We start from the raw sequence: 22,926 nt of genomic DNA on the forward strand, positions 1-22,926 counted from the left end.
CGAGGCACTCTGGGAGTTGTAGTCCCCCCCTCCCCCGCCCGCCCGCGCGCCAGCGGTGCTCGATACCCACACTGCACCGCGCACCCTCCTGCCCACACACGTGACATGGCCTCACCCACCCACCCCCCACTCTCCAGCCCCACGTTACCTGACTCGCGGCCTCAGTGACTGTCTCTCTGACTCCAACGTATGTAAGTCGTTCGGGGTCAGTGGTGCTCTCACCTCTGGGCTCGAAGGTTATTGGATTCCAGCTCCAAATTGCCACTTTGTCAGGGCTGAGGCTCCAGTGATGGGATGGGCTGTGTGACCCTCCTCTTCGTGTGTGAACCAGGGTCCGGGTGCAGAGCGGCCGGTGGGAGGGAGGGTTTGCTGCTCGGTTTGGGGGTGAGACGTTAAGTGGGGTTCCCGTCTGCCTGCTTCCCGGGCCACGATTGGAAAAAGGCAGCGGCTCCTCAAACACAATTGGTCATTCACTTCACGGCTGTGTGTGGAACACCGCTGCGTGCAAATCGGCTGCTGCGTTCATCTACAGACAACAATAGTACTAACCCCCGCATTTGATGTCGCTCCTGATCGGGTTCTTCCGGACGTCTCGAAGCGCTTCACAGAATATACTGTCAAGTGAATTGACTGTATATTTTGTGGGCGAAGCTCGGCAGCCAATTGCGCACAGCAGCGTCCCGCAAACAGCCGTGGATTGAAGTGACCAATTTATTCGTTTTTTTGAAGAAATTATTACCCCCCAAAATGAGATTTGCCATTCGACTGACCACCGGGTTTCTACTTACTGCTAAGTAAACAGACGTATGGAGTAAGAAAACTTGCCCAACATTTCGCCCTGCCGGGAATCGAACCCAGGTCTCTTGCTTGAAGGCGAGTGCCCTAACCACTGAGCTAAGGAGTCCACCTTATACAGTCATTAGACTTTACTGTAAAATCTGTAAAGGTGCGATATCAAATGCCAGGATGACTAATTACTGTAAAATGCTTTGAGACCTTATAACATGATGGATGCCACAAATATATAAATGTTTTCCCTTTCTAATTTCTCTTCAAAAGAATTATTGCACACTGCTCCTTGTTACTGTGAGTTTTGTGGCCAATTTATGGAATGTTCCTATGTTAGTAACCCTGTGCCATTTCCCTGCTCTTTTCCAGTTGAGCTCAGCTGATGCGAGATGTCCATCTCTCGTTTCCTCGCTAGCAAGTCACAAGGACAAGACCGTTTTGAATACCTCCAGACTTTGGTTACTGAGTTCCAGGACACTGATTCCCAGGGTAGGAAACAACAACAAATTAAATTTATATAGTGCCTTTCATGTCAGGAGGACTTCCCAAGGAAAGTGAAGCTCACATTTGCAGGGAAGGGCTGGGTAATAATATAATATAAATAATGCTTGATCTAACATCAAAACATCCCAAAGCACTTCACAGAATTTACTGTCAAGTGCAGTGAGTGTGTGTTTTGTGGGTGAAAGCAGCAGTCAATTCATAGAATTATAGAATTATACAGCACAGAAGGGGGCCATTCGGCCAATTGTATCTGTGCCTGCTCTTTGAAAAGAGCTATCCAAATCAATCCCACTCCACCACTTTCTCCCAAAATCGTCACAAACATTTCCTCCGAACATAATTATCTAGTCTCTTAAAAGTTGTTATCGAATCGGCTTCCACCACCCTTTCAAGCAATGCATTCCAGATCCAAATAACTTGCTGTGTGAAAAAAGTTATTTTAACAACTATTTTAAATCTGTGTCCTCGGGTTACCGACCCATCTGCCAGTGGAAATGGTTTCTCCTTGTTGAATACCCTCATAATTTTGAAAACTTCTATTAAGTCTCCTCTTAACCTTTTCTGCTCCCAAGGAGAATAACCCTAGCTTCTCTAGCCTTTCCTCATAACTGAAGTCCCTCATTCCTGGTACCAGCCAATTTGTGCACAGCAATGTCTCACAAGCTGCCATGTAGCGAATGGCTGATTTTACCTGGGGAATTGTAGGCCAGGACACCAGGAGAAACCACAGAGACCGCAGCTGGGCTCGATCCTATCTACACACAATGCATGTTCCAGCGATGGGGTGGAGACGAAGTTGTCTAGATAACAAACAGGAGCAGGAACCCTGGCTGATTTTATCCTCCCTGGTCCATGGGTCACTAAAGCCAACTATAATCCTATCTGCTGCCCTCAGTGCTGATAGCTGATCTCAGCCAGGGCAGTGGTTGGCTTATATTTGGCTTCAGGGGAGATGGCGAGGAAACTGAATACATTTCTTTGGCTGGTGAATAGACCTTTACATTAGTGGACAAAGCTGTAACTGAGTACCACATAATGCTCACTCTGCCGAGAGTGATTAGGAGGGTGGGATGGGGGTGCCAGTTGCAGGGTTTTCTGCAGTGCACGAAAGCTAACGTCTTTTATTTTCACTTTTCAGACTCGAAGGAGCAAATCCTCGCAAACCTGGCTAACTTTGCCTACGACCCTGCCAACTACCAGTACCTTCGCCAACTCCAAGTCATCGACCTGTTCCTGGACATGCTCACAGAAGAGAACGAGACATTTATAGAATTTGGCATAGGTACAGAGAGGCACTTGCAGACAGTTTCCCTGTAATTACTCAGGGTTGGGTTCATAATCAGGTCCCAGCCTTGTAATGGTGGTTTAACCTGGTGTGCCTTTGTCTCTTACAGGAGGTCTCTGTAACCTGTGCTTGGACAAGGAGAATAAGGAATATATACTACAGAACAATGGGGTTCAGGCAGTAATGAACTGCTTATCCAGCTCGCACGAGGACACAGTCTTGTCTGCCATCACCACCTTAATGTATCTGATGAGCCCAGCGTCCCGAGAGGCAATCACAGGGCTGCCAGTAGTGGAGTGCATGCTGCGCTTCTCCATCTCCAATCACCGGCGGCTCAGTAACCTGGCCACCTTGTTCCTAGAGGACTACTGCTCAGCAGAGCAAGTGGCCAGAGCCAGGGACTTACAGAATCACACCGCATTGGGCATCCCCCTTCCCAAAGGAAAAGCCGACGAGATACTAGATTCATCGCACCACTCAGAGTCCTGATGACATGTGGCGATCACGCATTGGATAGCTTACACTGGAAGCCGTGACAGCCCCAACTAGTAAATCACACTGCCACTGTGGACAGCTTCACTCTCCTAGTGAAACAGTTTGTCAGTCACTATAGCACTCTTGACTCTTGAGTTAGGTTTGGGGTTCACAGTTTAGCCTGATGGTACAGTGCTGCAGATGTACTGCAATGGTAAGAGGTGGCGGCTTTGATGATACATTAAACCGAGGTCCCCGACGCTACCCCACATGAAAGGCACTATATAAATGCAAATTGTAGGATATAAACTGAAATCAGGCACTCTCAATGGTTCAAGGGAAGCACCTGAATTTGTGAGTCCACTGTATACATTTGGGTCAAATTATACAGTCCAGACAAGATTAATTAACTGAATCCTGGGCCTAATTCAGAGGCACCCTGGCAGCTTTATTCCATTACTGTGCCACCAGCCAGATTTCAGAATAATGTCTGTTATCTGAGCCTCAATGTAGATCTTGCCTGGGACCTTCCTGGTCTCTACCACACCACATGTATTGGTTAAAGCACTCGCCTCGAAAATGAGAGGGCCCGGGACCTCAGGCAAGTTTCTTTACTCCACACGCCTCTGTTTACCGAGCAGTAAGTAGTTAGTTGATTGGCAGGTCACTTTCTGGGGATAATAATCCCTCCAAAATTGGTCACTTAAACCCACAACTGTTCATGGAGCACTGCTGTGCGCAATTGGCTGCCGTACTTCACCCACAAATATATAGTTAATTCATTTTACAGTATATTCTGTGAAGAGTTTTGAGACGTCTCAATAATGTGATAAAGCACTATATCGAATGCAAGGTTTATTGTTGTTATTTACCCAGTGAAACACTGAGAGCCCATAGAGATGACATACCAGCAGATCCAGACTGTATTCACGTAAGTTGGAAGAATGTGCATCGGTTACACATGTGGCTCCTTTTATTTAGAAAAAAAAATCAAACAATAAAAGAACTGTTCGGTGGCAAACAGCCATCATCTGTTTGTTGTATCACAGATAAAATTGGTCATCGCTTCTCAGGCTCTTTCGGGAGAGTGACCCAGAGCGGGTAAGGTTGCACCCCCCCACCCCCTCCGGCAGGTGGCGCTGTGGCGTGTGCGTGCGTGCGCGTGCGTGCGTTGGTGTCCGTCCCGGGTGCTGCGTTCGCCACTGAGCGGCAGATGGCGCTGTGTGTGGAGTCCCGGGCTGTGCGCATGCTCACCTTCCCGCCGCGTCGCGTCCCTGGTTTCCATGCGAGCGGCGGCCCGTGAGTGATTGAGGCCCCGGTGTCGGTCCCGGTGTCGGGCCTCCGCCATCGCCCAGCAGGTGAGTGAGCCATCGGCCGGCACAGGGCTCCCCCCCCCCCCGGCACAGCTCACACTCAGTGCCGGGCCTGGGAGGGCCGAGTCGGCGGAGGTTTACTAGTAATCGAGTCCTGTGGAGTCCTGTAGCTCAGTGGTTAGAGCACTCGCTTTGCAAGTGAGAGACCTGAGTTCAATTCCAGGCAGAGGGTGAAACCTTGGGCAAGTTTCCTTACTCCACACAGAGCCTAATAATAATCCCTCCAAAACCAAAAACAAATTGGTCATTTTCAATCTACGACTGTATGTGGGACATTGCTGTGCGCAATTGGCTGCCGCGTTCGCCCACAAATATACAGTCAATTCACTTTACAGTGTGTTCTGTGAAGCGCTTTGGGACGTCCTCCCGACGTGAACAGCGCTCTATCAAATGCAAGGATTATTATTATTATTAATCCTGGCATTTGATGCAGTGCATGTGTCACGTCACCGAGGCGTCTCAAAGCGCTTCACGGGGTTTACTGGTGAAGCTCATTAAAAATTCCTCAATTCGGTTTGAATTCGGGGCCACCAGTTTTCCGCGGTCCTTCCCACTGGCAAGAAAATTTTAAAGGCTGAGCCGTAAGAATACGCCGCAGTTTTGCGTGACCTTACACGTGTCAAGATGACGCGGTCCGACGGGGCGACGGTGACCAGGACAGCGGTGGCCAACCCCGGGGTCCCCTCGAGAAACGGCCCCGAACATTCGCGCCCGTCGAGGTGCGTCCTGACCCAACTGTGCAGCGCCTTGGGACGTCCTCCTGACGTGAAAGGCGCTTTATAAATGGAATCTTGTTGTTGTTGTTGTTGTTGTCCGGATTCAGTTCGTCGATGCAATTCCAGGTTTTTCGGTCGATCGGATTTTCTTGATTTTACGGCGCGAATCAGGATTATTCAATTAAGAAAATGTATTTTGTTGGCTGACCGCAGTGGTCGGCCACCGCTGGTCCAGGCAGATATTTGAGACTTGAGTTCGTAGCCTGGGTTATAATAATAATAATAATCCTTGCATTTGATACAGCGCCTTATCAGGTCTTCAAGGCATCTCAAAGCGCTTCACAGAGTATACTGTAAAGTGCAGTCACTGTGTTAGCTGGCCTCAGGCTCCTTGAGAGCAGTTGGAGGCAATAATTGGCCTCAGTGCCCCTGGGCCATTGCTCAGTTATTGCCTATTGTATGTTTGTGGTGCGTATCACAAACCAGCAACAGTAACCAGCAATCTCCGGTATGTGTGGACTTCCCCAACTCACTTCTTCAAAACTGTGTCGGAGACTAATATTGAGTGAGTGCACAGGGAATCCTGATTAAAGAAATCAGATTATACTGTCCTTGAAGTCGCCCTTTGCACGGTCAGTATTTCAGAATAATGTCTGTTATCGGAGCCTCACAATACTAGTGACGGGGACTCCACAGAACGGTGTGACATTTGGATGAGAAGGGAACTGCTGTACCTAATTTTTGTGACTTCAATCCAAGCAGTATAGAGGCTGAGCTGCCCTCTTACAGTGTTCTTTCCAATCCTGTAAAGTAAAATACCATCTATGTAATTCTGCCTCTAGGTTAATCTGCTTAGCACGGATCCTTTCCATAGCTTGCTGTACAAGCTGTAATATATTATATTAATCATCCTTGCATTTGATATAGGGCCTTATTAAATCAGGATAACTTCCCAAATCGCCTCACAGGATATATACTGTAAAGTGTAATCATGCAAAACTGGAATATTCTTAAATTCAGTCTTATTTACCGTGTGTTTTGTGCACAATCATAGCAGTGAGTTTGTGCACAGCATTGCCCCACAAACAACCATGAAGTGAGTGATCAATTTTATTTGGGGAATTGTTGACCATAATTGATGCTGTAATGGGAGGACGGTACTGTAGGGATTCTGAGAGGAGGAGATTAGATGGACCGAAGGGCCTCCTGATCTCTTCATGACCTCTTGTGACCTTTGGTTTAATTCTCCAGTTTGAAGTGTGATATTAATTCTTCTGATGGCCTCCTAGGTAAAGGCACCCACTGCCTACGCAGCACTGAACCAATATCCCCATTCAGAAAATTTATCTTTCTGAGTGTTGCTGTCCTCCAATGTACTCCACCCACGAGCACTCCATTGTGTAACTGGGAGCCTTATGATGACGATGGATAATGATCTATGGGCTTTGCATGTGATCAACTAACACTGAGCATCAAATGGGATGGCAAGAATATGTGGCTTTGATTTATTTCCTCACAGTTATAAAATGCAGCTGATAAGACCTGTTTGACTCCTAATGCAGGACAAGTCCTTTATGCAACAAGCCAAATATAGTCTGTGATGTAAGTCTGTGTGATCATGTTGTGAAACAGACTTTTCAGGCTAAAAGTTGGTGAACTTAACAGCTGTAATCAACATGAGACAGGTTGTCACATGGAGCCTGAGCTCAGAAAGATGCGCATCAGCAAGAAGCAGAGCCAAGCTCAGTAACATTTCCTCAGTAAATGGCACTGCAGTTTAGGTAGTGGATGGATAGTAAGGAGCTATTTCCACTGGTGGATGATCCAACAGAATGTCAGAATCGAGCCCACCCTCTATGGTGGTCTCAGTTGTCCAGTTCCTGAGCAAGGCAGTCCGCAGTACTCCCAAGGCACTGTTGATGACAGCACAGCCCAGTCTGGCTCATCGGCAGGACCAGTCACTGGAGGCAGGGACTCTTCCCACTCAGTTCCCCTTAACCTTGCAAGTCAAAGTCCTAACAAGTGGGTGGTCCTAGCTGGACAAGCAGCAGGAAAGTTTGCCAGATAGTGCTCGTAATGGCAAACATATGGTTTTAAGTTGGTTAGACTCCCAACAGATACCCAATGCACACTTGGGGGACCACAAGCCTCTTGATAATGAGGTGCAAAGAGAAATTAACAAGGGAAATAGAAGGGATGATGAACAAGCAGGGAATTGGGTAGATGGCTTGAGTGGAGGAGCAAACACTGACACTAATACAGTGGCTGGACTGGCCTCCTGTTGGGGGAGAGGCTCTGTTGCTGTAAGACCCTGTGGAATGCATGAATCGGAGCCTGAGGGCAGTGGATTGGAGGAAAATGTAATTGGATTAGGTTGGGATGATCCTGAGCTGCTTGCTGCTCTCTGCGGCCTCACTGCGTTGGAATTCTGAGCGCTGCTCCTTTGCTCTATGCAAAATGAAAGATGCTGGCCAGGACCCTGCTGTCTGGTCCATGCAGGAGCTTGTAGGAGTTGAAAGAAAGAAGTGTGGACAACAGTGGCTTTCCCCAGCTAGTGAGCAGACCCAGGAGCTTGGGAGGGAGCAGCGACGAGATTCTACCTGGAGAGGTGACAGATTATTTTTCCGAGCGAGGCTAGGCTTACTTTGAAACCCAACCGACTGCCTCTGCTCGACTGGCATGTCCCTCGTTCCTCCATTCCACCATTGATGGCTGTTCTTTCAGCCACTAAGCCCTGAAACCCTGAAACACTTCTTCTATCCCTCTGCCTTGCCCTTTCCTTCCCCATCTTCAGGTTGCGCCTGAAGAACTTCCTCGACCGTTCCTACAGTCACCTCCCCCCGGCTCGGTGTCGTACTCAACTGTCAAGCGCTCTGGGAAGCTACCCTGCATGAGGGGGCGCTGTATAAATGCGAGTTGTTGTTGAAATGATTGGGGGCCTTCAATGTAACTATAATCCTTTGATGTGGCTAAAGCCTCCATCTATTCTGAAGCCTTCCGAACCACAGATGAGAATGATTCTTAGCCTGGCTCACTTAGAATCATTCTCGTCTCAGAAGGACAAGCAGTACATCAGGATCTCTGAGCTCACATTTCAGGCTGAGATTCCAATGCGGCGCTGGGGGAGACTGCTGTACTGTCAGAGGTGCCTCTTTCAGATGAGATGTTGAACCGAGATTCCGTTCGCTTCTTGTGGATGTTAAAGATCCCAAGCTGATATTGGAAAAGAGAAGGGAGTTTTCCCAGTGTCATGGCCAAAATCTGCCAGATAAACCTGTCATTCATATCATGGCTGTTTGTGAGATATTGCTGTGTGCAAATTGATTACCGTGTTTGCCTACAAGTTGCTTAAGAGTATCCGAACCAAACTGATAATTCCCTGCATCCCATCTACACGTGGAAATCCCAGAAATAGATTGTTAGATTACTGTTCCTCGTGGATTTGGACACGATGAGAGCTGTGCCTGAGTATTATGTACCTGGGAAACTATGCTAATTTTGTGGCGTGTTGCCCCTTATTTTGGGGTAATTTAGGATCAGGCTCTGTTCAGGCTCTGGGTAAAATAAGAACTCTAGCATTTGATAAAACAGTTTATGTCAATGTCTCAAAGCACTTCACAGGATTTATTATAAAGTGCAGTGTCTGTGTATTTTGTAGGCAAACATAGCAGCCAATTTGCACAGAGCAATGTTCCTCAAACATTCATGAAGTGAATGACAAATGTTATTGTTGGCCAGGACACAGAGAGAGGGAGAAACTCCATTCTCTTTTTAAATCGTGCCATGTGTAAGCAATCCCAGAATTCTGAGTTGTCTTAAATTGACCAAGGAAAATCGCAAAGACTCATGGACTCATGTTTACTTCCTAAAAGCCGACTATATGATTCAATTGCATGAAGGCCAAGGACAATGGAAAACAAGTGGAAACACGTTTACAGACAAAGTTTCAGCATCATCGCTCATATGTTTCTCTCCGTGGGCAGAATTCTTGTTGTTAGGTACACAATGGATGTTAAATCTGTGGTACTCAGGCTCGTTTGAAACAAACTGTTGGAATTTTGCTAAAGGCGAGGGAATGTTGACCACTATGGATATTGGTGGCAGGAGGAGACTGTCTGACTCAAAAAATGTTTTTAGTGGAAGTTTTTAGTTTCCAGATGTCTTGACAAGGTCGATGTGAATCTCTTTACAAGGTATAAATGTAAGATTAATTCTCAACAATAGGAGAAGAGCTGAGTTTTGGGAACGGAGCAGCTAACCGCCACCAATCTCGAGGAAAGAGGGATATACTACAATCAATGTGAATTGACCAACATTAACAAGTCGTTTCCTCCATCAAAGCCACTATATCGATCTGATCAACTCATTGCAGTGAAATTTACTAGTTTGTCATAAGCATTAATTTGATTACTAATCCATTGTAAACATTAATTTGATTTGATGAAACGTATAAATTTGATATGCATAACATTGATGATCTTTTATTAAATTTTACTACTTAAAAGGAAATTTGTGTCAGTTCACACTTCACTGTAGGGTCATGAATTATTCGAACCCTACACATGGGATTTTTAACATCCTCCTGAACAAGCAGACAGGACTTTAGTTTAATATCTCATCCAAAAGATGGCACCTCTGACAATGCAGTGTTCCACAACATTGTATTGGAATATAGGTTCAAAGTCTGAACATGGGCTTAAACCCACAATATTCTTAGTATCTGCTCTAAACTTATCCTTCACATCCGTGAACCCGCCAGATAAAATTACCCTCTTGTCCTGATTGCTTGGTGAATCAGAAAGTATTGTCCTGGGTTTACATTGTCTATCCTGTTAATATACTCTGTACTTTCACAAGGTCCCTGTATGACGTCTCTTAAGCCTGAAGAGCTCAAGCTTACCTAGTTTCTCAATTTAGAAAGACAACTGAATTAGTATTGTGTTCTGCTCTACATTAACTCTCTGAGGCTGGGTTATGTCCTGCAATATTGCATTCCATGTGATACAGTGTTAGGGTTTTAGTCGGATGTGTTCTTGCCTCTGGGTGAGAAGGTTCACGCTCCACTTTGGGACTTCAAGCTCACAGTCAAGGCTGACACTCCTAAGGCAGTGCTAGGGGAGCATTGCATTGTCGAGGTGCTATCCATCAGATAAACCGAAGTTCCGTCTGCCTGTTCAGGTGGACTTTAAAGATCCCATGACATTATTTGAAAAGAGGTGTTCTGGCTAACAATCCCCCAAATAAACGCTCACTTCATGATTGTTTGTGGCACATTGCTGTGTACAAATAGGTCGCAGCTTTTGCCCACAGATACAGTCAGTACTTTATAGAGTGAAATGCTTTGAGATGTTCTTGACATCCTAGGCACTGGATCAGGAGCGAGGATAGCTGTTACTCGGGTTAACCGGCATCTCTGTGTTTCAGGTTGTTGAACAGACCATGCTTGTCAGCTCATGTGCCGTTGATTCTCAGTGTGGCCGACCCTGACGCAACAGGGGAATGCTCCAGACGGCAAATTACAGCCTTGTGCTGTCACTGCAGTTCCTCTTGCTGGCCTACGACCTGTTTGTTAACTCTTTCTCCGAGCTTCTACGAGACGATCTGGTCAATGCCCTGGTGCTCTTCATGTGAGTATGGTTCTGCGCTGACATTGACTGAGACTAGCCAATGGCTTGGCCTAATACATACCCTTTTCAGGACATAGAGAGGGGTGATGCAAGGGAGCCTGACATTGAAAGGATTGAAAAGATTATTTTTTTTGGTCATCCAGGTGTCTGACACATGCGGACACCCATCACCATACTTAAGAGTATCCAAACCCAATGCGGAATTCCATTCATCCCACCTACACATGGAAATTCCAGGGATAGACTGTTCGAATAGAATGCACACTTGAAAGGAAACACACCTGATGGGCAATAATTGGAAAATGATATAATGTTTGTACAATATAAATAATAATTAAACCTTGCATTTGATACGATGGTTACAGCATCAAAACACCTCTAGCGTTTCACAGAATGATGTGTGTATTTTGTAGGCAAACGCAGAAGCCAATTTGCTTACAACAGTGACGCACAAATGATCAGGCGGTAACTGACCAATTTTATCTGGGGGATTGGACAGCAACAAACAACAAACTCTGTGAAGTGCTTTGAGATGTTTCAATGCGATAAGGCACTGGATCAAATTTGTCAATAATTATTAATGCAAATTATAAGTTATTATATTTGCTGCAGTTCTTTCCATAAATATCACCTTGCTTTTAAAATGTAATGTTTTCTTCCCTCCCCCAGTGTTCAGGACATCGGAATCCTCTTCAATATTATCATAATCTTCCTCATGTTCTTCAACACCTTCATCTTCCAAGCTGGGTTGGTCAAACTGCTGATTCACAAGTTTAAAGGGACTATTTTCATCTCGATTACCTACTTGGGGCTGACTATTGGTTTTCACGTTTCACTTCTGGTAAGTGAGCTGAAACGAGCAGGCAAGCTGATGTTCACACAATGTTTTTCACTGGTCATCAACGTCTCCAACAACGTCACCAGGACATTGGGGAGCGTCCTGCAGGGAAGAGATGAGGAAGTGATTGACCACATTGTCCAAAGGCAAAGTCTAAGATGGAGGGTTTGGAGAGAGCAGGGGTGCAGTGACGACAGGTTCAGTCACTGTTGATGAGAGAGAGAGTGAGGAAACCTGTCTCCCACTGTATCCCTGTCTCCCAGCAGATCATTGTCAGCGTCCTTGCCCTTCATGGTTATTCCTGGGCAGAAAGTAACGTCAAGGCAGGCATCTTGACCATGTGCCTCCTTACAACATGGTCCCTTGATGTCTCTTCATACCTGTGGATGTGCACCACACAAGGCAAGGCGAAACCTTGGGCAAGTTTACTTACTCCACAGGCCTAATAATCCTCCAAAACAATAATAAATTGGTCATTTTCAATCCAAGACTGTTTGTGGGACATGCTGTGCGCAATTGGCTGCCGAGTTTTGCCCACAAATATACAGTCAATTCACTTCACAGTATATTCTGTGAAGCGCTTTGAGACGTCGAGAAGATGTGAAAAGCGCTTTATCAAATGCAAGGATTATTATTATTATATTCATGGCCTAGCACCTTCCTGTGTCTCTGATCTTCTCCCCACCCAACTCCATTGCTCGTTTCCTCTGCTCATGAAACGGGGCTCTTCCCGGGCCTCTCACATACACTCGCACAGGTCAGTGTCAGCACGGGTTAGAGACAGAGTAAAGCTCCTGCTACGTTTGCTGCGTAAGGTATTTGATGTTTCCATTTTCTGCACCAGCAATCCTTCTGACAACTTCAATTAAGATTCTGGATCAGTGCTGATTTGTGGACAATTTAATTTAGTATAATTGCACTTGTGAAGACTGGCCTGTGATCATACTGCTGGATCTGGTCTGCTGCTGCCTCAATCTGCAGAAACTGAATGAGAAGGTCAGAGGGATTTGGCTTGCTTATATTGATAATCTCATTAGGTGGTGGGTAAATGCCCTGTCACTGCCAGCCTTGTGTAAGTGTTGACCCGTGGTGCTTGCTGTATGTCTGCGTCCTGACCTTCTCTACCCACTCATACTCACTACACTCCTGTTTCTTACAGAAAGTGCGATGGTTGCTCCCCAGCTGGTATTTGTGGACAGATGCACTTCAGACATTTTTCGCCTTCCAGCGGATCAGTAAGGAAGCTGCCACTAATTAAACTGTGTGCTCTGGGCAAGCTGAATGTGCCCCAATATCATGCTCTGTGTTGAGATGGGTATACGATGGGGGAATTGGAGACTGAGAATAATTGTATTTTCAAAATAGGATCGGTCAGACTTCATAGTCTTTTCTGGTTATAGCACAATCCTACGTTCCTCTCCATTGAGAGATCTCATAGCATTGTATCAGCTTGGCTCAGTTAGTAACACTAGTCTCAAGTCAGAGGTTGTGGGTTGAAGCCCCACGTCGCGACTGGGAATCACATAGAGCTGACACTCCAATGCAGCGCTGGGGATGTATTGACTTGTCAGAGGTGCCGTCCTTCCGATGAGACATTAAACCGAGATCCCATCTGCCTGTTCAGGTGGATGTTAAAGCACTGTTCAAAAAGAGAATGGGTATTGTGAGAGCCCCACTATCTTTTCCCAAACTTTGCGGAATGACTTGCAAGATTTACAATTCCCAGGGAAGTCTACCCTGATCCAGTATGTGGACGATCTACTGATTGCCAGTCCCTCTGTGGAAGATTGCGAAAAAGACACTAAATACTTATTACAACAATTGGTTGTGAAGGGACACAAAGTGGCTAGGGATAAATTGCAACTTGTAAGACCACAGGTCCGTTATCTGGGACATGACTTGTGTCAGGACACCCGTCAGCTATCCCCCGATAGGATAGAGGGTATTAGGAAAATTCCTAAACCAATCACGTTGGAGGTTCCATCGAGATTTGAACTCGGATCGCTGGATTCAGAGTCCAGAGTGCTAACCATTACACATGTTTTGTCTCATTGCCTTTGCTTATTCTGTAACTTTTGCGATTGCCCAAAGATGTTACATTCCCACACTTTCCACACTATCTCACGGTGTCCTGGCCAACAATCCTCCCAAATAAAATTGATCACTCACTCCATGGCTGTTTGAGCGACATTGTTGTGTGCAACTGGCTGCCATGTTGTGCCCGCAAAATACACAGTCACTCCACTTTAATATCCTGTGAAGCGCTTTGAGACATCTCAATGCGAAAAGACACTATATCAAATGCAAGTATTATTATTATCATTAAGCTCTTTCTAACCACTAACAAACTTTCAAAAGTAACCGGGTCAGTGAGTGAACATTGCTTTTTCCACAGTGATGCTCTGTTAGCAGTGACTACAGATGCTGTCACTGGGGAATGGTTTGGAAAGAGCTAAAGTGTAAAGGTCTTGGGAGAGGGATTAACTCACACATAGTGAAGCTGAGACCCTCGCAAATGTAATTTGTTGTATTGACTGTTTTTGTAAGCAGACACAGCATCTAGTTTGCACATAGCAGGATTCCATAAACAGCCATGGTTTTATAATAATAATAATCCCTGCATTTGATACAGCACCTTATCATGTCTTCGAGACGTCTCAAATATACTGTATATACTATAAAGTGAATTAACTGAATATTTTATGGGCTAGACAAATTATCAACTTAACTGGAGGGTTGTTGGCCAGGACACGGGGAGAAACTCCCTTATCTTTTCCAAACCGAGTCACGGGGCCTTTGGTATCCAGGGGGAAAGCTTGAGTGGCAGGGATAAGCACTAACTAACCTTACCTGACGCTCCCTTTTGTTCCTCTGCAGCTGGTGTTTTATATTATTATTTCTACAAGAGAACCATCATCTCCCTCGGGGACCCTCGACTTTATGAAGATTCAGAATGGCTCAGAAAAGAGTTCATTCGTGTCCAAAAATGAGATCTTGTCAGCATTGACTGTGGTTCACAGGGTGTGATACCTTAACGGGAGCAGGCTACACACAGACATGTTTTTACACAAAAGAAAGTGTCTTTTATGGTTAAAGCCCAATTTGTAACTTGATGAGATATAAAAGTTTATTTTAGCTATCGTTCAGGACGGTGTGAAGGAGGAATATTTTTGGAGACTCTTCTGATCTGTGCACACATGTCGAAAATTTTTATTTTCTGAATTTCAAGCAGTAAAAGGACATCTTTGATGCACATTTCACTGTGAAAGCAGAGCGGTCACCCTGATTGTTTCTATGGCTAAATGGGCGTTAACTTTGTGGAATTCCATTTAGCAATTTTTAATATTTTTTTAATTGAATCCGATGGTGTGAGGGCTTTGCTTTTATTTTCTCGTATCAGCTTTAGCCAAATATTATATCCCAAATGAAGTAACTTCCAACTCAAAGAGGCCATTTTCTGACGTTCAGGAAACATTGCCTGATGTAATTGCAGACCACGGAATCACTCCAGCCAACAAAATTCTATTGAAACAGACAGCAATGGCCCCCAGAACAGGGCTGTAACATGTCTGCCACCTCACGAGTTTCTGATCGCTGCCACTGTAGTAAGGACTTGCACTTTCATAGAGCCTTATACACCAAAAGTCTCAACGCTTGTAACGGTTGTGACATTTTTTGTAAAGTGGTTTCTATCTTGCACTAGCCCTGTGAGATTAATGATTGGTTAATATGAAGGACTTTGTGTGTCTAAAGGAGGCAAAGAGGCGTCAATGAGTGTTCACATGAGTGTTGCTCATATTGAGAGCTAATGGGAAACGGGGTATGGGATGGAGGGGGTGAGTGCTTGGCTGATAGCACCCTCTGAAATGACACCAAGATATGGTGGGTCGGATATTTCTCCAGCTGCTGATCTCGTGTCTGCGCTTGATGAATTGTACTGGTTTGAATTTTGCTGTGTATTTCAGCGAGGGTTGCATGTATAGTCCTCAGATTTTTTTTTACATTTTATATCTGAATTAAAATGAAAGCCATTGGTAAGATAGGCCTGCTCAGATTTCCAATTCAACGTTTTTATTTAAATTTGGGGCAGAAGTTTGTACCATATTGTAAACACTAACCTTGTCATTACTTTGTAATGAACACTTATTGCCATTTAAACCAAAATGATCGCGTGTAATTTTGATTGTAAGTTTGTTTTAAGTGTAGGAGATGTATTATGAACACTTTTGTAATTGTCCTTTTCTAGTAACGTTATAAAATTGTACTTTTGTATTAAACGTTTGAAGAAATCAGCAAACAAATGCTTCTCTGTGAATCGCTCGCTGTGTGACTGCTTACGAGATGTACAAATTGGGTGTATCTGCACAAGGCTCCGTGACCCTAGCGCCCCTACCCTCGCCCGGCTCCCCATCCCCCAGAGGAGTTCAAAATCCTTCATGGCCCTCTGTGACCTTGCTCCTGCTTACATCTGACCTGCTAATCCCATATTAACCTGTCCACTCAGCAGGCTCCGGCTTGTTCCATGTCCCCCGCCCAGCACGCCCCACCATCGGCAGTCAGGCCTCCAGCCTCTCTGCCCCCGCCCTTTGGATAATAATAATAATAATAATCCTTGCATTTGATATAGCGCTTTTCATGTCAGGAGGACGTCCCAAAGCGCTTCACACAATACACTGTAAAGTGAATTGACTGTATATTTGTGGGCGAACGCGGCAGCCAATTGCGCACAGCAATGTCCCACAAACAGCCGTGGATTGAAAATGACCAATTTATTATTGTTTTTGGTTTTGGAGGGATTATTATTAGGCTCTGTGTGGAGTAAGGAAACTTGCTCAAGGTTTCTCCCTCTGCCTGGAATTGAACTCAGGTCTCTCACTTGCGAAGCGAGTGCTCTAACCACTGAGCTGCAGGATCTCTATTCCACAGGCCCTGCAGGTCTCGCTCCCTCCCTTTGCCTCCTTCAGGGTCTGTCTCAAGACCCTCCTATTGGACTGCGCCTGAGGCCACTCTGGTACCTCTGCCCTCCCTGATCCTGTCCACCCTTCCCCAGCTCGGGTCCCCATCCCTGTCTGTCCAGCGCCTTGGGACGTCCTCCCGACGTGAAAGGCGTTGTGCAAATGTAATTTTGCATTGTGACCCCTGAGCCACAGCAACGCGACACGAACCCACGTCCATCGGCGCGTCTCCGGAGAGGAGGCTGGTGCTGAGGCTCGTAACCAGGAAGTGACGTCACGACGCGGAGCGCCCCGCCCCCGTTACCAGGAAGTGAGGTCAACCGTAGTTATGGTGACAAAATGGTGAGGAAAGGTGAGTGAGGGAATGTCTGAACGGTGATTTTATTACACGGGAGACCCACACCCCAACCCCCCCCACCCCCCCCACACCCCAACCCCCCCACCACCCCACCCCCCCCACCACACCCCAACCCCCCACCCGCCACCACCACACCCCACCCCCCCCACCCCACACAGAGGGCTCAACCCCACCCCCCCCACCCCACACCCCCCACCCCAACCCCCCCACCCCACACAGAGGGCTCAACCCCACACCCCCCCACCCCAACCCCCCCCACCCCACACAGAGGGGCTCAACCCCATACCCCCCCCACACCCCACACCCCCCCACCCCAACCCCCCCACCCCACACAGAGGGCTCAACCCCACACCCCCCACCCCCACCCCCCCACCCCACACAGAGGGGCTCAACCCCCCACCCCACACCCCCCACCCCACACAGAGGGGCTCAACCCCATACCCCCCCCACCCCCCCCCACCCCACACAGAGGGGCTCAACCCCAACCCCCCACACCCCACACCCCCCCCCCCAACCCCCCACCCCACACAGAGGGGCTCAACCCCATACCCCCCCACACCCCACCCCCCCCCCACCCCCCCCACCCCACACAGAGGGGCTCAACCCCATACCCCCCCCACACCCACACCCCCCCACCCCAACCCCCCACCCCACACAGAGGGGCTCAACCCCACACCCCCCACACCCCACACCCCCCACCCCAACCCCCCACCCCACACAGAGGGGCTCAACCCCATACCCCCCCCACCCCAACCCCCCCACCCCACACAGAGGGGCTCAACCCCATACCCCCCCACACCCCCCCACCCCAACCCCCCCACCCCACACAGAGGGCTCAACCCCATACCCCCCCACACCCCACCCCCCCCACCCCAACCCCCCACCCCACACAGGGGCCCACCCCAACCCCCACACCCCAGCCCCACCCCCCCCCCCCCCCCCCCACCCAGCCCCACACCCCCCCCCCCCCCACACCCCACCCCACATCCCAACCCCCCACCCCAGCCCCACACAGAGGGGCTCAGCCCTGCCCCAGCCCCACACAGAGGGGCTCACCCCCTCCCCCACACACAGAGGGAGTCAGCCCAACCCCAGCCTCACACAGGGGGGCTCAGCCCCACATGGGGGCTCAGCCCACCCCAGCCCCACACAGGGGGTTTCAGAACCTCCAAAAACTCTGACACAGGGTTTCAGCACCTTATCAGCTCGGTACATTACAGCAGCCACTAACATAGATTTCCTTGTGTTGCAGGAAACTCTATTCCAGTTGTATCCTTTTGTAAACTGAAGATGGTCCACGATTATAATAATCCTTACATTTGATATAGCGCCTTATCCACTAGTCAAGGCGTGTCAAAGTGCTTCTCAGAATATACTGTAAAGTAGATTGACTGTGTATTTTGGGAGGCGAAACAAATTTACTTGAGTGCGGGGGTAGTGGGGGTGGGGGAGAGAGAGGAGAGGATTACATATTGCCATCTCCCAGCTCCTTAATCTGCTAAATCAGGACAGACCAGGGATGAAATCTGGGACCTTTCCTGGCTGTGTTATCCTAACTACTCCCTGGGTAAACTTGCCAGGTCAGCAGAGAAGTGAATCAGATTTTGTATATGTGGCATTTCCTTCACGCTTTGCCCTCAGCTTTCCTTGATGCCCCTGGAAGTCCTGTTGTTTCTGAACAGCTGGTACTATGCTGTGTACTTTGTGGCAGAGATCCTCCTCTTCATATACAAAAGTCAGATTCCACTTGGTTTTCTGTGGTTTAGTATTTAACTCCTTACTTTGAATGTTTACAGTGTTTAATAACAGGTGATGCAGAAACAAGATGCATTTAAAACAAAATCCCGAGGCAGAGAGCAGGGACGATTGTCGCTAGTTATAATAATCATTGTTGCTTTTGGTCCTGTAATGGAAAAATAGTAATAATAATAACCCTTGCATTTGATATAGCGCCTTATCACATCTGTGAGACGTCTCAAAGTGCTTCACAGAACATACTATAAAGTGAATTGACTGTGTATTTTGTGGGTGAAATGGGGCAGCCAATTGCACACGGCAGCATCCCACAAACAGTCGTGCATTGAAGTGACCAATTTATTATTTTTTTTAAGGGATTGTTACCCCCTCAAAGCGCTTCACAGGGAATTATTGTCAGGTATAGTAACTGTGGATTTGTAAGCACCGTGCAGTATCCTGCAGACTGACATCTGAGGGATTGTTGGCCAGGACACCGGGAGAAATGCTCCTCTCTTTTCCACGGGATCTTTAATATCCACCTATCCACCTGAACAGGCACCTCGGTTTAATGTCTCATATTCAAAAAACAGTTCTTCCAACAAAGCACCCCCACCCCCAACAGCACTGTACTGGAGCATCAGCCTGACTGTGAGCTAAAACGCCTTGATATGGCACATGTTTGTCCCTGGACAATGCAAGTCCGTAGCCTAATGCATCCCATCCAGCGCCTTGGGACGTCCTCCTGACGTGGAAGGAGCTTTACAAATGTAATTTTGTATTGTATGGTATCCCACCATCACCCTATGTTTGAATGGGTGTACGTGACTCCTGGAATGAACCCGGATGGAATCATTTATTCCCTCCTCAGGATACTTTGCCCACTTCCTATCACTGCCTTCAGATTAAGAAACACAGCCTATATCTTAGAGGTCTGCTCTTATCCTACATCAGCAATGTTCCTGTGTGTAATCCAGTAGGGCTGATATTGCCTACACCAGTAATGTTCCTGTGTGCATTGTAGGTCTGCTCTTACCCTATGTATCTCCAAACCTGACTCTGGACCTGGTGATGCTCTTCCTGTTTCTTGGAATTGAAGTAATAAGAATATTCTTTGGTAAGTGGTTTCATTCTTCTATATTAATCCCCGGAGAAGCAAATATTTTCCCACGTGGGCTGTAATTATCCATAGTTTACGAGTCTTGATTGTCAGCGACAACAACAAACAAATTGTCTTTCACATTGGGAGGACCTCCCAAGGCGCTGAACAGTTGAGGGTTTGCACCTGAGCTGAGGGTTGAATTCAAGAGGGATGGGAGCAAGGTGGTTAGTGGTAGGAAGATGACCAAAGTCGCAGTTGAAGAGGAGAGTCTTGAGGTGGGCCTTGAAGGAGGCAAGAGACGGGGAGAGGTGAAGGGACTCCTCAATGGAGTTCCAGAGGGCGGGGGCAGAAAGGTTGAAGATCCGATCACCAATGGTGAAGTGGGTAGGATGGGGGACATGCCCACTGAGTGGATGGAGCGAGCGGGATGGTACGGTTTTAGCAAGTCCCAGAGGTAGGGAAGAGCAAGACCGTACAGAGCAGCGTGTATAAAAACATTGATGTTAAGTTGTAAATGTTTATGAGTCACAGAGAGCTGGCTGTTGCTGCCTGACGTAGGCCACTGTTGTCACTGACATGGTCACTGTCTGGCCTCACATGAACACTGTCACTTGGGCAAGGCACCGGCTCCCGTATCCCAGTCAGCAGCTTCTCCCAGGATAGCAAGATGGGATTTGGGGAATAGAAATAAATCCTGAGTTCAGAATAAGTTTTATTGGATCATGGCTGATCTGTACCTCAACTCCATTTACTCGCCTGTGATATTTGAAGCGCTCCAGGACGCTACTCTGAGTGAAGGGCACTATAAAATACAAGTGTTGTTATTGATATGCTTACCTAGCAAAAATCTATCAACCTCGTTCTTGAAAATTTGAATGGATCCATCAACCACAGCCTTTTGGGGTAGAGTTCCAGATTTCCATTCCCCTTTTTAGTGAAAAAGTGCTTCTTGATTTCACTCCTAAATGGTCTAGCTCTGATTTTAAGATGATGCTACTTTGTTCTGGATTCCCCACCAAAGGAAATAGTTTTTCTGTAGCTACCCTATCAAATCCCTTTATCATTTTTAACACCTGCCTTGTGTCTCTCGACAACAGCACTGCTGCACATGAGCTCCCATTCCATTGAACTCTATGAACCAATGATAGGGACCAGTGCAGTTTGTTCTTAAGGCATCTAATGACTCTGTTTTCTCTACCACAGGGTCCAAGGGGAATCTGTGCCAGCGGAAGTTGCCTCTGTCGATCAGCCTGGGGCTGCTCGCTCCATCTGCATTGATGGCCGTGTATTACATGCTGCTGCAGACCTACGTTCTGAGGGTAGAGCTGATCATTAATGCTATCCTGCTGGTCTTTTATGTCTTAGAACTGATTCTGGTGCTGGTGGCTTTGATAAGCTTCTCAAGGTGAGAACAGTATTGATGCTCACGGCTAGCTTGCCTTTCCCAGAGCAAGACATCTCCCAAGTGTAAATACGAGTGATCTGACCGCGATGACAGGCCTGACTGTGCTCTGTGCAGGGTGGGGACCGGCTCTCATCGTCGGCATCTCTTGTTGGTCTGGCTCAGTCAGTCCAGTTGTCAGTGGTGGAGGTTTGGGAGTCCCATTGCACACATGGCTACACTCCTGTCAGGCTTCACAGTGGCGGAGTCTGACAACGAGCTGAGAGGGAGAGGGGAGGTGATCATAGGCACAATCAAAGGAAGGTCTTTAGGCGGGTTTACTCAAATGCACTTCTCCTCGCCGGTCTACCCAACTCCACTATTCAAAAAAATCCAGCTCATTCGGAACTCTGCTGCCTGCATACTTACCCAGACCAAACTCCGTACCCCCATCTCACCAGTTCTGGCCAGGCTCCACTGACTCCCCATCACCAAACGAATCAACATCAAGATCCTCACACTGGTGTTCAAATCCCTTCACTCCCTGGCATCTCCTGACTTCTCCGACCTCCTCATTCCCCAATCCACCACCCAGCACCTCCGCTCCACTGGCACCGGTCTCCTGCTTGTCCCTTGCCCCCTCTGCTCCACTTTCAGCCACTACACCTCGAAACTCCTGGAATACTCCCTCAATCTCTCCACTTTGCTCCCTCTCTCCCCTTTTTCAAGTCCCAACTTAAAACCTTCCTTTTCGACCGTGCTTATGGTCACCTCACCCCCACCATACTCAGAGCCAGGTTCAGCCACTGTTAAGCACTCTGAGACACTACCCTGCATGGAGGACGCTATATAAGTGCAAGTTGTTGCTGTCGATTTGAAGGTGGGGAGGGACAGAGCAAGGCGGAATGATCGAAGGAAAGTATCAGGAAGTTTTGGGACATGAACCGTCCCATTCCTGGCTCAGTGCCACACTAAGCACTGTTTTACCATTGAGCTGTTGTGCGGGGGAGATAGTGAATGGTTTTCCACTTTTGTCCAGCTTCAAGCATTGGATGGATGAAGAGAAGACTATACGTACTGTGCCTTTGGCAAAGTGTGCGCAGCCTTAGTGAATAATAGAGCAGTAACAGTCACCAGCCACCTGTGAGAATGAGATTTGATTTTGATTTGATTCACATTCTCATTTGATGTTATTTTTGTTTCCTCAGTGTCGTAGTCTATGACTGATGGTCTGGAATTTCAGGCGGTAGCCCACCTGCTGGCAGCTGGATCATCTGTGAACTCCTCAACACAGTAACAATCCCTGTGTTTGATACAGCACTTTATCACACCGAAACCTCTTAAACTGGCAAAACACTAAGAGTTACTCTTAAATGTAGTGACTTATCTTGGCAAATCGTGGCTACTACCTGAGGCCGGCGATGAGATGAAGCTTTTTAGTGGGTGGGGCGGTGGATAAGGAAGGAATACTGGGTGAAACGCTTCCAGTTCGTGCCATAGGACCTTTAACATCCTCCAGAACCAGCAGACAGGACCTCAATTTAACATCTCATCCCTACAGGACATCATCGCTGAACGAACGAGATGTCGATCACAGCAGGTCCTGAAGTCACTTTTTAAACTACCTGCAATAACAGAAAATTCTATATTTTGTAAGAGTATTTATCATGTTTGTATCCCATTATTTTTTTGTACTTTTACTGTTGATCAGCTCGGGATGTTTCTGCCCAGCAGAATTACGATCGATTCGAAAAATAAAACAAGTGCAAAGTTTTAATTGCAGTGAAGGT

The 22,926-nt window shown here is 47.2% G+C and overlaps 3 protein-coding genes across 5 annotated transcripts; all 3 read left to right on the plus strand.

Moving 5' to 3' along the window:
* The first annotated feature begins 94 nt into the window (after window positions 1–94).
* armc7 (armadillo repeat containing 7) lies at window positions 95–4,031 on the plus strand. 3 transcript variants are annotated; one of them, NM_001292780.1, is given in 4 exon segments: window positions 95–187; window positions 1,159–1,278; window positions 2,432–2,575; window positions 2,688–4,031. In NM_001292780.1, coding segments are annotated over 3 exon segments (624 nt in total). In that variant the 5' UTR covers window positions 95–187; window positions 1,159–1,178; the 3' UTR covers window positions 3,068–4,031.
* A 248-nt stretch (window positions 4,032–4,279) lies between these two features.
* On the plus strand, window positions 4,280–15,907 carry tmem138 (transmembrane protein 138). Its single transcript, XM_007887424.2, has 5 exons — window positions 4,280–4,410; window positions 10,566–10,768; window positions 11,438–11,609; window positions 12,766–12,841; window positions 14,484–15,907. The coding sequence occupies exons 2-5, from the start codon at window positions 10,641–10,643 to the stop codon at window positions 14,594–14,596; spliced, it is 489 nt and encodes a 162-aa protein (XP_007885615.1). The 5' UTR covers window positions 4,280–4,410; window positions 10,566–10,640; the 3' UTR covers window positions 14,597–15,907.
* Window positions 15,908–16,894: 987 nt separating this feature from the next.
* LOC103174846 (transmembrane protein 216) lies at window positions 16,895–22,913 on the plus strand. Its single transcript, XM_007887426.2, has 6 exons — window positions 16,895–16,913; window positions 18,172–18,188; window positions 18,561–18,654; window positions 19,678–19,770; window positions 20,959–21,160; window positions 22,345–22,913. Exons 1-6 carry the CDS (start codon window positions 16,901–16,903, stop codon window positions 22,361–22,363), a joined length of 438 nt encoding a protein of 145 aa, XP_007885617.1. The 5' UTR covers window positions 16,895–16,900; the 3' UTR covers window positions 22,364–22,913.
* The last annotated feature ends 13 nt before the right edge of the window (window positions 22,914–22,926 follow it).

This window comes from Callorhinchus milii, unplaced genomic scaffold (assembly GCF_018977255.1).
Source record: "Callorhinchus milii isolate IMCB2004 unplaced genomic scaffold, IMCB_Cmil_1.0 Scaffold17, whole genome shotgun sequence".
Lineage (NCBI taxonomy): Eukaryota > Metazoa > Chordata > Chondrichthyes > Chimaeriformes > Callorhinchidae > Callorhinchus > Callorhinchus milii.